This window comes from Metopolophium dirhodum, chromosome 5 (genome assembly GCF_019925205.1).
Source record: "Metopolophium dirhodum isolate CAU chromosome 5, ASM1992520v1, whole genome shotgun sequence".
Lineage (NCBI taxonomy): Eukaryota > Metazoa > Arthropoda > Insecta > Hemiptera > Aphididae > Metopolophium > Metopolophium dirhodum.
Window position 1 is genome coordinate 8,481,357 of NC_083564.1, and position 17,265 is coordinate 8,498,621.

Below are 17,265 nucleotides of genomic sequence, written 5' to 3' on the forward strand. Positions count from 1 at the left end.
ACACACAATACATTAATACTAATACCACTAGTCACTATATACGAACATCACTACAGGGAGTTCTCTATTTAAGATATTTTCCCAATTATTTTAGTATTAAAACTCCTTTTATGTTTTATTTTTCATATTGTTAATGCATATATATATATATATATATATATATGTATGTGTGTATGTATGTATGTATGTAATATGTATGTATGTATGTATGTATGTATGTATGTATGTATGTATGTATGTATGTATTTATGTATACGTGTTAGGTACTACTACAGTACTACAGCCTAAGTATGCGTTGAATACGCTAGTTCATATACCTATTTTATACAACCAAGTGATTTCATTTAATGCTGTAATTATATACATAGCGGCCAGAATATACTGAGTGCGCTTACCTAGAATAGAGACGCGTGACAAGAATTCTTCGTACATTTTCCTCTTACGGATCGTCGACCCCATAAGTATTCTCCTGTAACTGTCTCGATCCAAGCCCCAGAGCTTCATGTCAGTCTTAGCACGTACCGTGGCGGCCCTCGGTGTACCGTGGATCAAAGCCAGCTCTCCAAAACTCCCGCCTTCGCCGATCACCGTCACCAGTTCCGAATTTACGTATACCTAATAATAAGGTAAGGCGTAAAAATTGTGTGTAATAATATTTACATAGGCACAATGTACATGGACACGAAACACCGAATAATCGGCGACAAACGGTTAAGTAAGTGTATGGGATATCGTACCTCGACTTCGCCGACATCGATTACGTAAAAATTGTCTCCCTCGTCACCCTGTTGAATAATAGACTCGCCCTGTAGAAACGTGACCTGGAACATTGCGTCGAATATGTCCGACCGTTCGTTCTCGTCCAGGTGAGAGAACAATATGTTCTTGGCGATCGCTTTCGATAAGGCTGCCATTGTTTTGTAATCTTTTGGTACTACCTGAAATGAATCGAAGGAGAAATTATTATTTTAAAAAAAGAACTAAAAGTATTCTTACTTATATAGTATAAACATTAATTATTAATAGGTAACTAATAAGTAACAATCGTAATTATTGATAAATTACCTAAACGAACAAACAGAAAATAATATAATAATTATAGTATTTACAGGGACCGCTAAATATCATAATACATTTTAACAAGGAAATAATTATTTTAATATATATGGGTAAATATTCTTGAACCAGATAATTCAAATGGGTATTCAATATGTATTAGACATTTTTAAATTTACTAAACTAAATTGAACATAATATTATGGACATCCAGTATTAATAATTAATATAATAAATAAACGTAGAAGGTGTACTACAAATAATAAAATAGAATATACATTTAGAGTTAGATGTTCTAATAAAATAATGACTTTCACTTCATCTTTATCCAGCACGCGATATGTTTAATAAATGTATAAAAGGTTAATAAGAACGCTAGGTAGGTAGCTATATTACAAACATTACAACATGAAACATTACGTTACCTAACTTATATATTTTATAAGCTAATAAATTTTAAAAAATATTTTCAGATCTTGTGTATGGTTTTTTAGATAGAATTCACTAATCGAAGTACAACACTAACCAGATAAAAAAAATTAATACTTTATAACATACATAATTAAATTTATTTGTCAATGATCTATCGCGCTGTTTAAAGTGCTTAAAAAATAATTATTGAACTATGAGTAATTAGTATGAATAAATTATTGAATGTATACAAATATTAAAATTTCAGTTGATAAAATAGTAACAGATAATTAACTTTTGAAGGCAGCAGTCAACGTGAAACGCCACAATTTGTTTTCTCTTAACTAAATACGTTTAATATTTTAAAACTATTATCATTAAAAATGTCAACTGAAAACTTTTATTTTTATTTAAAAGCGTTTGTAATTGAAAAGCCAAGGTTATTTAGTCTATTGTATAGCTTTCGAGAGTCCTTAAAATATTATTACAGGTACCTATTGTAGTAACTGACCTCAAGTCTAACTGTAAATAAATCTATAAATAACTACTTAAAAAATATCGGTAAAAACAAAGTATAGAACATATAAAAATAAACATATTTTTGCTTAGATATGATGACGCGCTGTGTTATAAACAGTAAAGTTCGTACACATTTTTGCGATACAATGTTCATTAGGGTGAAGTATAGAAAGCTGTTTAGTTGATTGTTTTTTGTTCATACTTTTTTCTCAAATGGCCGTGTTATCAAAGTAAACTCGCCTATTGTACGTACAGTACCTACAGATAGTTTCTAAAATATTAGTACCATTAAAGAGGAAAACATGTTTTTGTGTTGTTGTCTACGTAACGTCATAATAAATTGTGAAAGCTTAGAGCCCACCACGGTAAAGGTTTACGAAAAAGGGAAAAAAAACGGTATGAAATAATCCAAAATATAAAAAGTTTTTTTTTTGTTTTTTTTATTCAGAACACCATAATTTAAGAGCTGGCATTTTTGGAGAACTGGTGTGACATACTGACACTTCATACATGTTTTTCATGAGTACATAACTATTTTTACGACACTTTTAAGCAGTGTGCGTAGATCAGTATATTTAATTTTATCTCTCTCAAAGGTAAAACATACCGAACGGTCATAAATATATTACCAGAATTCCCGTATCGACCTCATCGAAAAGCAACGTTCTTGACCGATTTACCAATGATGAAGAAAAAATATGTCATAAATAACAACTATGCATTCATCAAACTGATTTCAAACCAATCTAAAATGCGAATCCTCTTGTTAAGCTTATGTTTAAATTAAAAAATAAATTATCAACAACTAACATGACGCACCCGTGTAAAACATATTGTATACCTATTACTTATTCATTATTTAAGATTAAACATAATTGGGAAATTCTCGTCAAAAATATAAAGGAATTGTTTGGCTTATATTTTTAGATGATTTAATTGGTTAACTAAAAATTATACTATTTAATTATCGCATTATATTTTAAAGAGAATAATATGTACTTATTATAATTATACAGCAATAAAAATTATCGAGGAATTTATCTCATTTCATTGAGTCCAAGTGAAGGCTTAATTATTTAGTTACAGTTGATATTACTTGATACAATAGCGTACAAGAGCAATGGGAGATTTAGTGGGTACACTCAAGTTTTTAACTTCAAGAGTGTGTGAGGATGATTGTATGAATTTGAAAAAGTTTTAAATTTAGATATTTAAATTTATTTTTTGTTATTAAATCTAAAACAAAAACAAATTAATTTGTAACTCGATTAATTATAATTTAAATACAATTTAATTATTATATAACGGCTAACGGCATAACGCAGAAAATACTTACAACAAATTTCAGTAACGTGACAGATCGTCTTTAATTTTACAAATTTATAATTTCATTTTATTTTTATAAAAATATTCAGCATTTTAAAAATGTGTCCCTTCATTTTTAATTTGTTAAAACAAATTTACAGCGGGCGGGTATAAGTTAATAATAAGAAAAATTATTTTATGTAAATAAAAGGATGTGAACATATACTACACTAATTATGTCAGTTGTTTTAGAATGATGTGTAATCGCTTTGATAAAATAATTAACTTAAAAATGTCACAGGATTAAAATTAAGAAACAAACAATATTATAACATAGTGTTAATATTAATTTAGGAGATCAAGCAGACACCGATAAAAACAATTGTAGGTGAATTTGAATATTGATCGAATCTTCAAATTTCAAATAAATAGGTCTATAATAATTATTCTAATGTGAACTCTTGGTTTGACGAAGCGGAATGTAAAGTTGCTTATGTGTTGCACGCATGGGTAGACAAAGACAACACAATTTTAAATTATGAATGACCGTAATATTTAATATTATATTTTACTTTAATTTTAATTATTATCGGTTTCAAATTATTTTTAAATTAATTACAAGCAATTAATGTTTATTGACGTTAATCATAGATAATTCAATGCAGTTTATGATTTCAATTGAGGATAAAGGTCAACAATTTAAATAATACGTTGAATATATACATCTCATACGAATATCGTTTATTTTTGCAGCAATTGAACGAGTGCAATACTTTCACTCTCAAAGTAAAAAAAAATACATAATAGTCAAAAATACCAGTCATCTTATAATATAGTTGACCTTTGATATTACTTTAACAATAATTATTATTATTTTTATTATTATTACTTACCACGCGAATGGGTAATATTAGAATGTGAAATGAGGTTATAATAGCCAAGTACCAACGAGTTATTATTACTAAGTCACTATGTAATATAGGTATAATGAGTATGATATTATATTACTAATCAAATTTTATGATTTTAATAATTGATAAAAGATTTCAAATACACCGGTAAAATAGATCTTCCAATTAATCTATATATTCATGATATTTCTAGGCGATTAGCTTCCCTTCCCTTCGACGTAATAATATTTCAGATGCAACACTGACTCCCGTAATAACCTTGAGCGTAAAATCCTTCGTAGCCGGCAAATGGTCAGGCATTATACGAACCTCATAGGTTATTAATTGTAGTACATTAAAATTTTAAACTGGAAAAATTACATTCACAAATTATGTTTACTGTTATGAGACGTATACAAATAAGATGTTAAACGATGGGTTAACAAGATCGATAAAATTTTACGAGTGTTTATGTTGCAAAATTGTATATTATGTACCTACATTATCTGGCGTATAACGTTCAATTATATAAAAAATACAGTTTTGAATATTAAATGAGTGAGATATCGCAATACGCATATTATGGTCGACGTACCTGTATTATATGGGTATAATAAAACCGAAATAATTAATCTCACAGTGCACTATTTTTTTTATATATTTTTTTTTACAGCGACGTTTTATGCGCTGCACAGGCCGACGATTTCTAAACACTTATACAGCCGCGATTCGCCCCAACATGCACTACAATATATTATTATAAATGCGTTCACCGGGTACATTATATAATAAAATATAATAATATATCACGCGGTTATTCCCGAGGCGCGTACCTACCGGAGACATTCATTTGACTGTCATCGTTTCATCTGCAGCTCAAATCCCTCGTGCAGACAAAACCGATTCCGTTACATTATACGAACGACATTGTAATAAAATGACGTTGGTATACAGACAACGGTTTCCTTTTCATTATATTATACTGTTTTGTTAAACGCGTTTAAACAAATAATAATATTAATTTGGAGCCGCGCGCAACTCACTTTCTTCACATAGCTAGTAGCTTCTTCTTCGGAAACGTGCTCGGCCGATATGCCACCTCTTCGACGGATCGATTGTTGGACGTGACTCGCCGGACCCGACGTCGGAGCCGACTGGTAGAACTCGTCTGTTTCCCCGTGCTGGCTGTCGCTTCCCTGCTCTTGTTCCTGCGTGCAAAAAAAAAAAAAATATTTGAGAGAAGGTCCAACTTAAAAAATTCAAGACATAGAGTGCGTTTTGTTGTGTTAATTTAAGGGCAGGGCGACATGTGTATGGCCTAAGTAAATGTCCATTAAAAACCCTCCGAAAATTCCCGTCAGACAATTAAATAATGACTAAGAAACGTATGCACTAAAAATATCTTAAACATTTTTTTAACTAGACGTATAGGTAGGTAGGTACTTAAATTGTTTTTAAAATTAATATAACGTATATTCACCGATAACTTGATCGGTTTAATCGTAAATGATAAATACAATAATGAACATATATACTTAGATAACTCATGACTTTTCTATCAAACAGTGATACATAGTTAAAAACGGCTTAAAATTATGAACAATTATCAAAGAAATGCCTCGCAAAACAAATAGTGCTTTGTTTAGTTTCGGATGTCGTTGAAAAACATTTTAGGCAAGGAATGTATCGTCTAAATCTAAAACGATGCTTTTATAAAAAAGGTCATAATTTCATCAACACCCCGGAGGCTCTAATTATATTACCTAATTGTATAGCAAGTAGATTATAGGCACGAAGGGCACGGTAGTCGACGACGGTTTAGGTATGATATAATTAAACAGGTAGCGTTAAAATATGAATAGTGAGCGGTTCAAAGAAAACGCCACACGTATAGTATATCTGGTAATATTAATAAAAATTATATAAAATGAACCTCATGCGTATTACATGGACATAACAAATAAACTAAAACAATAATCATAAATAATAATATATATCTTCTATATAACCACGTGACTCCCACGCTCGGTATAGGTATACTATATAGTAAGTTATGATGCGTTTATTGTGCTTTTCGGTCGATTGACTGACATCAAACAAAAAGCGTTTACCCTATACTATTTGAGTCAATAAACAGTGTACTAAACATGTGTGAAAAGAGTCAAAGGGTTTAATGTATAATCGATGTTACGCATATAATCATACGTTCGTTAACAGGGGGAAAATATTTATGTCGGAACCAGTATTTAATTTTGTTTTGTTGTAATAATATTATGTTGAAATATAATGGCAACATGGTACAAAGTAAATTTTGTTTTTTTTTTTATATATATTTATATACCATTATACGAGTATCCTACCTACACTGTTATAACGTTTAATCCGACGTTTAGTTAAGCTCACAGTTGCAAAACATTAGCTTATGATGATGAAACATCATCATCCAATTTTAATATTTTTTCAAGTAAAATAATTACATAGGTACTTTGGGTACATTGAATTTTAAATGAGAAATACTATGGGTAATCGTGGATACGAAATTAATCACTATACTTATTTCGTTCAACAGCTATTGGAAGTCGTTATGTTTTTTTATTAAAATATGTAAATCAACTAAATGTTTTGATATAAAGGTCATTTTTTTTTTAGGCAGCGATGGCAATACTTAGAATAACTTGCAAAACCTCGTTCGCATATTATGTCAGACAAATAATGAATTACATTTTAAATTAACAAACACAACAAAATAGCAAAGTTACAAATAAGAGCAAATTAAACTATGATTTCGTTCAAGAAAATATAAATTCACAAGTTTGGATATAACATTTATATATAAAAATATTCATTATTTTTGAACTGTACACAAAACATGTCATAATAATATATCGGTTGTTTTACAATATTATATCGTTATAAGATCTTTGAAATGGTTTACTAGCATTAAAAAAAAAATCGGCAAAGTGAAAACTACTTATTTCATTAAAAACAAGTGTTTTTCATAAATCTACCGACTATATAGTTCTACGATGTAAGACGGTTTAAATTTTACTGATCGTATAACGATATAAAAACACTGCGGCCAACACCACCAACGACAACGCGAGATTAGGTGAGATTAACTGCACAAACGTAAAAAAAATAATCTCGAAATTCGAAGAACGTTTTCATGTTTTTTTAGTTCACGTATTCATCGGTATTAATAATACTGCGAAAAAAAAAAACAAACAAAGCGAGCAAAGAAAAAACATTCACAAATATCCGGCCGCGGAAAATATTCAGCATGCCGCGTGTTAAGAGCGCATTCGACGTGAAAATAAGAAAATTGGTCGCCGCTGGTCGATGGCGGCGGGGCGATAACTAACGCGAGATAAGGACCCATATAAAAACGGGCTAGCGGAATGTGGAGAGGCGAATCGAGTATACAATATAATAATATATAAAGGATTGGAAGGAGACGAGAACGAAAAGGAAACGGTCGGCCGGAGATGGATATAAAAAATAAAAAAAAAAAAGGAAAAGAGGAAAAAATAAAAGGGCACGGTTTTGGCCGCACCGAGATCCGTCGCGAGAAATGCAATAAGCAAATCGTCGCCGTTGCCGAGGTGATCCGCCGCCGCCGCTGAACGATATATTTTATATATTATTATTATTATATAAGTCCGTCCGTCCGTCGAGTGGAATGCCTGATCTCGAATTCGCACACGTTTTCGGGACGTGGGTTTATAATATAATATTTCGGCGTCGGGGTGGCACAGCGGTACCCATCTATATATACATAATATTATATATATATATAAATGCGTGTTTATTATATTATACAGAGCGGATAGTGGTGTGTTTTCCCGTTTTAACGTGGCCGAGGGCGCGCGCGCGATATATTCTGATGACCGAAATTGTCAAATCTAATTGACGCACGCTGTAGACACGAATAGTGACGGCAAGATTGATGTCCAGTAGCGGAAGTACCACCGACGTGGAGGGGGGGGGGGATAAAAGGGGTTAAGGCTGCGGCGATAAATAACATCACTCATTATTTTTCATAGCCAGCGATATTATATTGTATACCTACAATTGTATAGTAGGCGACGGACGACTTTATTTCACGCAGTTATCCCGCGAACACCATATTTTGGGAAACGATAATGTTTTTAGAAAATGTCGGAAAATATTATGTTTAAGAGGACGTTATATACTGATAATAATAATATTGTAGCTCTGAGACACCCGCAAAAGAGCTGCGCGATATAATTATTGAAGGGGAGTGAACCGCAGGGCGTTGGAGCACTTGAGTCGAGAACAGATAAATCTTGCAAGAGTCAAATAGTCAAAACGTCCGAGAGGCCGAAAAAAAAAACGTCGAGCAATCATCGGCTAGATTCAAAATATTGTGGACCTACGGTTTGAAACATTTTTTTCTTATATTATTATCCGTATACATTGTAACCGATGTATCGGGCTTGGCTCGGAGTGCAGACCGACGTAGATGCGAACCGACGATGGTATTGCTCGTTATAATTTATTTCCCATATTATTATAATGATGTGTTTACCGTCGTAGTACGACGAAGAACACCAAACGATCGTTATTCGAATTTGTATGCAATATTATTGGACTCGCGCCAACCTCCCAGCGGTCGCCGTAAGTATTTCGGCGATTAATGTCGTATGCATTTTGACCAGAAACACACGCTGGCGATCCCCCGCACGAAACGCCGTCGTTAAAAATGGTTTTCAGGAGCGTTCTGGGGGACATATTGTTATTATTATTATTATTATTATTATTATTATTACTACTATCATCATCATCGTTTCGAAACGCTATCTGTGCTGCGCCGGGGCAGGGTGCGTGCGCGTCCATTACTCGGTCGAATAACACATATTGTTGTAATTTCGGCCTCTGGGACACTTCCGGGCGTTTTGAGAGGAAGAACAGTAGTTATATACAATATTATGATAATAATAATATATCATGACCCAGTTTCCGCGGGTCACCATACATCCTCGCCTATCGGAGTTTGTACCTCCACGTGCTGTTTTTGCGGAAAATCTGCAATCGGTCGATTATACAACCATATATATATATATTGTTTATATACATACATAATATCATATATGCATGCATAAACTGTTTGACAAGGTGATGCACTCCACGCAAACCCCCCCCCATTCTCATTGCGTGCACATATTACACCCTTGTCGGGCACGTATTGCATATAGTTTATACCAAGGTACTTATAACATGTGTACGGGATTTTATGTTATATATTGTAACGCTGCAGTTACGATCGCGAGCGCAGTCGGCCGCCAAGTGTCCTCTCCCCGGCCTTGTTATTGTGCAAGTATTTTTCCACGACGCACATTATTTCACAAGTGAAAAAAAACCACGACGTCATATTGAAATCGAAACGATGACGGTATAAAAAATTGGACTTTGGTATCTGGACGGGAAAAAACACGCACCAACATTTTTTTGTTTAAAATTAAAACTCCGTCGCGAAGATAATATCGAATTATATATTATATTCTTAGAGTCTCAAAACATGTTGAGATATTCTATAAAACTGCAGGTACCAGAGTTGCCAGATAGTACATATTATATGTAACATACATTTTAATGTATAAAAAAAAATTACCATAGGCATAGCTTGTACAATGTACATGCATATAAAAAATTGTAAGGGTATAAAATTACGGCATTGTGAATGGGTTTAACGAACGGTCGCCTACATAAATTGTTAAAAAAAAAAAACGTCTGCATGAATAATTAATAACGTTTATTATCTCAATCGGTTCGTAAGGACCAAATTGAAAATATGTCGGACTGAAATTTATATCAAAACAATATGTCATAGTTGACACGTATTTCTTTTCAAAGACATAACTTCGATTTGAAATAATTGTTTAAAAATAAACCAAATTGTTTAATATAATATGTCTACAACTTGATGAATAATAGTTATTATCGTTGTAACAAAATGTGATATTTCAATGATTAGATTTAGTTTACAATTATTATAATAGTAAGTAACAACGAATTCCCTTCAAACTTACAATAATACAAAATGCAAGACAATCACCATTTGTCAGTTCTAAAGTTGGAACAACATAATAATATATTTTTTTAATTTTAAAAATGTAGGTCGTTACAATGGATATATCACGTTTATTTCTTTATTATATTATTCATACAAAATGAAAAATATTCGTTCATTGATCACGTCATTTTTGAACAGCGACCTTCAAATTCTGGTAAAATATGATTTTAAAGGGTAATTATTGTGAGATAATTTCCAAATATACATGGGTACTAACTTATTATTATACAATAGATAAATATTTATACTTCTTTTCAATTTACACTAAAGTACAAACACAATAAATAAATGTAATTTAATTTGAGTATATTTTGTAAAAACAGAATAGTTTATACATTTTTGATTTGGATTTGGTTTAGTTCATATTTATTTACAAATATATATATATATACAGGTAAAATTGCAATTTGTTGTCAACAACAGATGAAAAAAGAGGAGAGTAAAATTGGAAATTGAAAAATAAATGGAATTTAATTGTATCATATACAATTATATATACATAAACAAACTAATAAAAAATATATTTGTGTTTTATTGCATTAATGCTTAATTTTTTTCACATGTTCAACATTTTTAAATTGTTCGTGCTACAGAAAAAATATGCATATTGAAATTCAGTCAAAGATTAACTAAATAATAATTTCAAAAAAAAGAGTTGAAACGAGATTAAAGGGTTCCGCAAGTTTTGTTTTGTCCAAAAATGATCCTCGTACTGTTGATTTATGTGAATAATAATTTATAAGCAAGGTTATACGAGTTGCATGATATTACATAAATATAATATTATATTGTGTTCTGTTGTTTAAAATTCGAAAATAAATTGTAAATGCTTTGATAGCTTTTAAAATATCATGGATGTCCACGTCATAACAAATATAAGCTTAACCTCGCGCGTCATATGAGCTAAAAAAACAAATTTACCACAGTGGGAGGCATAATATTCAAATATTAATGCGTACATGCCAAACGTAGGTGCCGTTTGAAAAGAAACCAAATAAAATACCGAAAATAATGATTAGAAGCAAATACATATTATATACATTATACATAATATTATATTGTGTTGTAAGAAATAAACAAGAGTTACGACAAAGGTTTTTTTAAATAGTTTACAATAATATAATGAGAGGCACCGCGGTCGATACTGTGTTTATTTTTAAGTAGAATGCGTTAAAACGTAAGGGAATTAAATTATACAATTTTAAGAAGGCTTTAAAAATATTAACACGTGTAAAAATAAAAACCAACAACACAATAATATAACATTGACAACAGCTACGTTTTTATTTATTAAAATATCTAAGTTACTATACAATATACATATTACTAATAGTTGCGTGATTCGAAATAGAACATAAAAAAGTGTGTATCTTAGATCCACCTTCAAGGTATACGCAGTATACAATATAGATAGGTGAGAACTAAAAACCTGCAAATGCAATAAAACCATACGACATTAAAATACTAACGATACTAATTATGTAATGAATAAAAACTTTATATTTACAGTTTTAATGCACAGATAAGAAATTAGGCAAACTGTATATTTAAATAAATACTTTCACAATAACATTTTACAAGTTTTTTTTTTACCATCATAATTTAATTTAACGCCATGGAAATACAATATTTATTTACAGGTGATCAACGTGCAGAAGTATGATTTTTAAAAAAAAATAATTAAAAATAAAAATAATACGATGTGATCACATCATTTTCCGTACCTATATCCTATAATATTATTCGTGGAAATGGTTTAGAAACTATATTTCTAAAACGAATGTTGGCGACGTTGGTCTCAAATGGTATCTATGAAAATAGAATAGTTTCAAAATCTGTTTTTTTTTTACTTAAATATTTTTGCTTTAGACCCTTTAAAGTTTTCCGACCTTTTTTTCATTGCAGTTGTATCGAAACTTTGAAATGTTAAAATTTAAGATTATTACTAAAACAATAATGATATATTATAACGTTGCGGTTGTGTCTTGTGTTTCCAAACAAAGTGAAAATGGTTTAATCAGGGAATAGGAAATAGAACGAGAAACTTTTGTGCAATTTTTTTAATTAAAAAAGCGTAGATGTATTATACATATTATTATAACACCAAGAATAAAAAAAAAACAAAATCAACTGCAGATCGATCGTAATATAATATATAGAGAAACTTTGCGGGCAAATATGTTGATGACGCAATGGCTTTTGTGTTTTATTGTGAAAAAATGCTCATATATTTATATGCATAAGTATTTTCTCGTGTAGCGTATTGGTAGTAGAAAAGGACGGGAAAAAGTACAAGAAAATCGATTTGTGTAGTGTCCGGCTGACGTGGGTCAAAAAGAAGATTGATAAATAACGTGAACCACCACACTTATGCGCAGTATACAAATCTTAGGAGTACTCACTCACACGTACACATAAAGGTCATTAAACGTCTGATCGAATTGTCAGTGATATTGCTGTGAAATTAATCGAACGTCCATTTAGGTTAATCGGCTGCGAAAAAATGTCTTAAAACGTCGGAAATCACTTAGGGGAAAAATTTAAATAATTGCCGGTAAAACGTCAATATTATATTGATTCGGTTTAAGTCTTTGTTAAAAAGAGTTGGTTAGTTAATGTACTAAAATAAAATATATGTAAGTTAAAATTAAAATCATTTCGACAGAATATTGCAGATTATATTGCCAACATAAAAGTAATAATAATTTTAAAAAAACCAAGAAATAATTAAATCACAAATAGTGTCATCCCCATTTTTATGCATATATAGATACAGTAGTGTACTTGCATTTAAATTAGTCAACATTAAACATAGAGATAAAACATAACTTAAGATGTATAGAGGTACTATATAAATGTCTAGAGAAATATAAGCGGATCCCATCTGAAAAGTGCTATTATTGTGAAAATGCAGTTTTAAACTTTGGATTTTGATACGTACGTCCTCAAGTTTAATCACTACTCCTGAAATATTAATTTTATAAAATGACTGAAATTAAATTTTTAATGAGTAACGAGTTTATGACTAAAGACACAAAATAACAAAAGCTAACCACTAACATAATGTTAATGTATTAATACAATTATACTCAATGACGAAGGGCCGTGATTAAACTATATCATGGAAATATTTAATTAATTTAATTTAAAGTACCCACATCATAAACAAATACTACCTATACCTATTCTGTTTGAGTATGCCACTTTGGTGGGTGTTATATCAATATTTCAAATTAACCTCGACAGCCTTTACCAACGCCTTTAGAATATTTTGGAAAATTTCATTAATTTAGAAAGTCGCTTATTTTTTAATACGGTTAATAATAATTAATGAACATTTGGAGGATTTTAATTACAAAATAATTGTTTATAACTTAAAAGTTTTAAATCAAATTTCCGATCGAAAGACCTAACCTTACATAAAACTTTTAAGTGTCTTTAAGTACCTACCTGAAAAAGGGTAAAAAAAAATATTGCAAATCAATCTTATATACGTTTCTGTAATATTTTAACTACCTAACTCAAATCATGGAAAATTTAGTTATCATATTATTAGTGTAAAAATAATTAAAAAATTAAAAAATATATAACACTGTTAATAATATAAATTTTCATCGGTACAAAACTTATTACCTACCAATCTATATCACTTTACTTTGACACATTCCTTAAGGGTAAATCGTAATTATTGTCAACAGCTCGTTTTAATACAACGTAATATTATACCAACAGGTTTATAACTCGGTTTTCATTTAGTAATTTCTACGGAAAGAACATGATATTATAATTTCCCGGGGGTGTACACAATACATCAAATACATTATATTATTATTATATTATATTATTTTATTATTATAGGCCTGTATGTTTGAAGATATATCTATTAGTTTATAGTTTAGTTTACTCGATTGTATCTGGCATATGGTTTTTAGGGCGTCTAGGAGACGTTTTGCATATGCAATTTTACGGAACATATTATATAGAGTCACGGATAACATACGCACTTACACGTGTTGGTTCCGATTGTTCAAAGTTGGTTGGTAAATCGATAATTCATCAATTGAAACTTTTTAATTAGATTTAACTCCGGGAGAAAAATATTAAAGTATTGAAACTAAACGTATAACTTATATAAATTGGAACTTTCTTCGTTTTAATATACCATATATTAATTATTAATAACAATAATAATTGTAATGTAATTGGTCGCCTGCAGTGTGACAATACACAAGAGAAGGCGTATTTGGTATAATATATTATATACTATTAACCTTATACAGTATTTTACTTCATATACTAGTTTCATAAAAGTCTTTTAAGGATAATTGAATGTAATAAAATTGAAATTACAAAATATAAACTATATTATAAAGTAGGTATACAACAGTGGTATGATTGCGAATCAACAATTATTTTATTTTATTTATGAAATTAAATTATACAGTACTCGTGATAATATAGTAGGTCACACTATCACTTATAACTATTAATTTATAGTTTAACGACGCGGTAGTATTTGTGAACACATACCAATAAGCGTGTTATACTATATGATACACAATACTATTGTTTTAACTGTACTGTCTAGTAGAAGAACTTACAGAAGTTTGTATTACGGAGAGGCGTATAGGTATAGCAGGAAATGACAAAATTCCCAAGCGCACGCCACATTTTGCTTCCTAGAAACTTTGGCATAGGTATCTTAACTTTACCGTTTGCCACACAGTGATTAGACATTTCATTATTACACGTCGCGCGAGTTGGCTTCATATTATTATATTGTTTGAAACTTACTTAGGTACATCTGTATATCTTACATCTAACGTACACGGAAATACAAATGTTTCAATGTACGTATAATAATTTAAAGAGTATATCCTGCAGTACCTATACACCTACTTCACCGCATTTACGTGTCAACATAATAATACTATTTGAGCGTTACGAAATACACGTGTGCCTATTATATTTACACTCGAGACAGACGTCTCTTTTGCTGTAAAAGAGTGTAGTACGATAATGTGATAAAAAAACCAACATATTTGCACCTACATCTATGAATAATTTACGATTTTTTTTTTTTTGAATTTATAATCAGCCATGACTAAATATCAGCTGCAGGTACCTATATCTGCCTTGACAATTAAAAAAACAAACATATCAGGAGTACAGTAGGTGGATATAAGATATACATACACTCAATAAAAACGTAAACAAAAAAACGGTTTTATCATACTAAACCACGCATAAAACAAACGAACCGTTGTCAAGAAGTCTGCCTACATTATATATTATTATCATAGTAAACTTCTCATCTATCTCTGCGGTGTAGATTAATTGTAAAAGAAGACAATTTTGCGAAACAATTTTTTTTTGTATTTATACAAACGATCATGTAAAAATATTTGGATATGACGATAAATTAAAATCATTTTTTTATTTGCGTCATGAATGTTCTCGACGAAATGTTTTACAGAAACAGCTAAAATGGCGACATTTGACTCAACCTCGTATGTAGCAACGTATATTATATTATATCATTAATTAGGTCAAATTATAAACCACAAATAAATAACTGTATTGTCACTTAAGCATACCATAGGTTCTACATCGATATCACAACTATATCATTTTAATAAATACACAAGTATTTCACTGGCATCGTTTTGACCACATATACCTATAACTGAAATTTGATATATATTTTCCAACCATATGCTTATTATTTCAACTAACCAACCTGGGAGATTTAAACGAACAGTAAAACTTTGCTTTCACAATAATTGTATAGTGGTGCGGCTAGCTGGTCTCTATTATTGTATGTTTGGGATATTGCTCCGCGATAATTACGGTTTTTAATTAAATAAAAAGCTCTAATAACAATAATCCATCAAGTATTATCTCTGGATCATCAATCTTTGGCGAACGACCCTTAATAAAACGAATCCAACACTATACAGTCGGTGAATGTAAGTGGCCGACTTAGTGAGTGCACAACGCCGAGTTTCCGACAGGGGGGGGGGAGGGTGGTGAAAAATACGAGCTTTTTCACGCGTTGTTTTACGAATACTCGACGGATGGCCAACAATCCGTCATCCACATATACATCCCCGCAAGTACATCGTTAGGCTCGAATTTCGTTTATGTGTTTTTGCTTTCGTTTTTAATACATGATGATCTGGCCGCGGTATTCAATATTTATTTTTTTTCGAATCCAATCAAAGCAAATAATGCATCATAAAAGCCGAGTGCGTTCATTAATATCAATCTGTTATATTTTTCGATACAATACTATACATGACGGGTTTAATTAAAATACACGATTGTTCCAGGAAAGATATATATTATATTGATGATTGATGAATATTATTCTTTTTTTTTTTTTTTTTTTACTGAAAATCCCTATATTCGCGTATTGATGTTGCCGTGTTGAACGAAGACAAAATAATAATATATAAAGTTGATAACGATGACGTCATAATGAGTTCTTACCCCCGTGCTACGTTATTATTTAATTAAAGTTATATTCATATATGAAAATGTAGTGACTTAATAATTATTAATTGAAAAGTAGATTATACAAAAAGGACCAATGAAAATCACTCGACGTATTTAGATTACTGAAATAATAAGAGCAATAATATAATATCTTTTACGTTACATAAGTCAAATAGTAGGTATATATATATATAGGATTTCTGGATTTGTACATTTTATTCGTCTGACGAGGAATTACGTTTATACGATATACAGACACTAACCCTGGAAACGAGATTGAATGCGATCAAATTATACGCATTCGATATTTTATATTAAATAGCTACCTATACCTATTATACTAAGTTTTCGATTTGACAACTTAAATCTTTCGCCGTTGTATTCCGTTGTAAGCGGCGTTTAATCAAGATAATCGTCATTATTAATAATAGTTTTGATCTCTAAGTATTTGCAGTTAAATATTTATACCTTGTTTATCCACTTGTGTCGACG

General features: G+C 30.6%; 1 protein-coding gene across 3 annotated transcripts in view; it reads right to left on the reverse strand.

The window, feature by feature from the left end:
• The window catches only part of LOC132945868 (cAMP-dependent protein kinase type I regulatory subunit), an 81,282-nt gene that overhangs the window by 21,864 nt on the left and 42,153 nt on the right, over positions 1-17,265 (reverse strand). For all 3 annotated transcript variants that reach the window (XM_061015661.1, XM_061015663.1, XM_061015662.1), the window contains 3 exons: positions 5,225-5,389; positions 738-938; positions 396-615 (listed from right to left, as the gene is read on the reverse strand). In XM_061015661.1, coding sequence (XP_060871644.1) covers positions 396-615; positions 738-938; positions 5,225-5,389 — 586 coding nt within the window. The remainder of the gene's footprint in view (positions 1-395; positions 616-737; positions 939-5,224; positions 5,390-17,265) is intronic.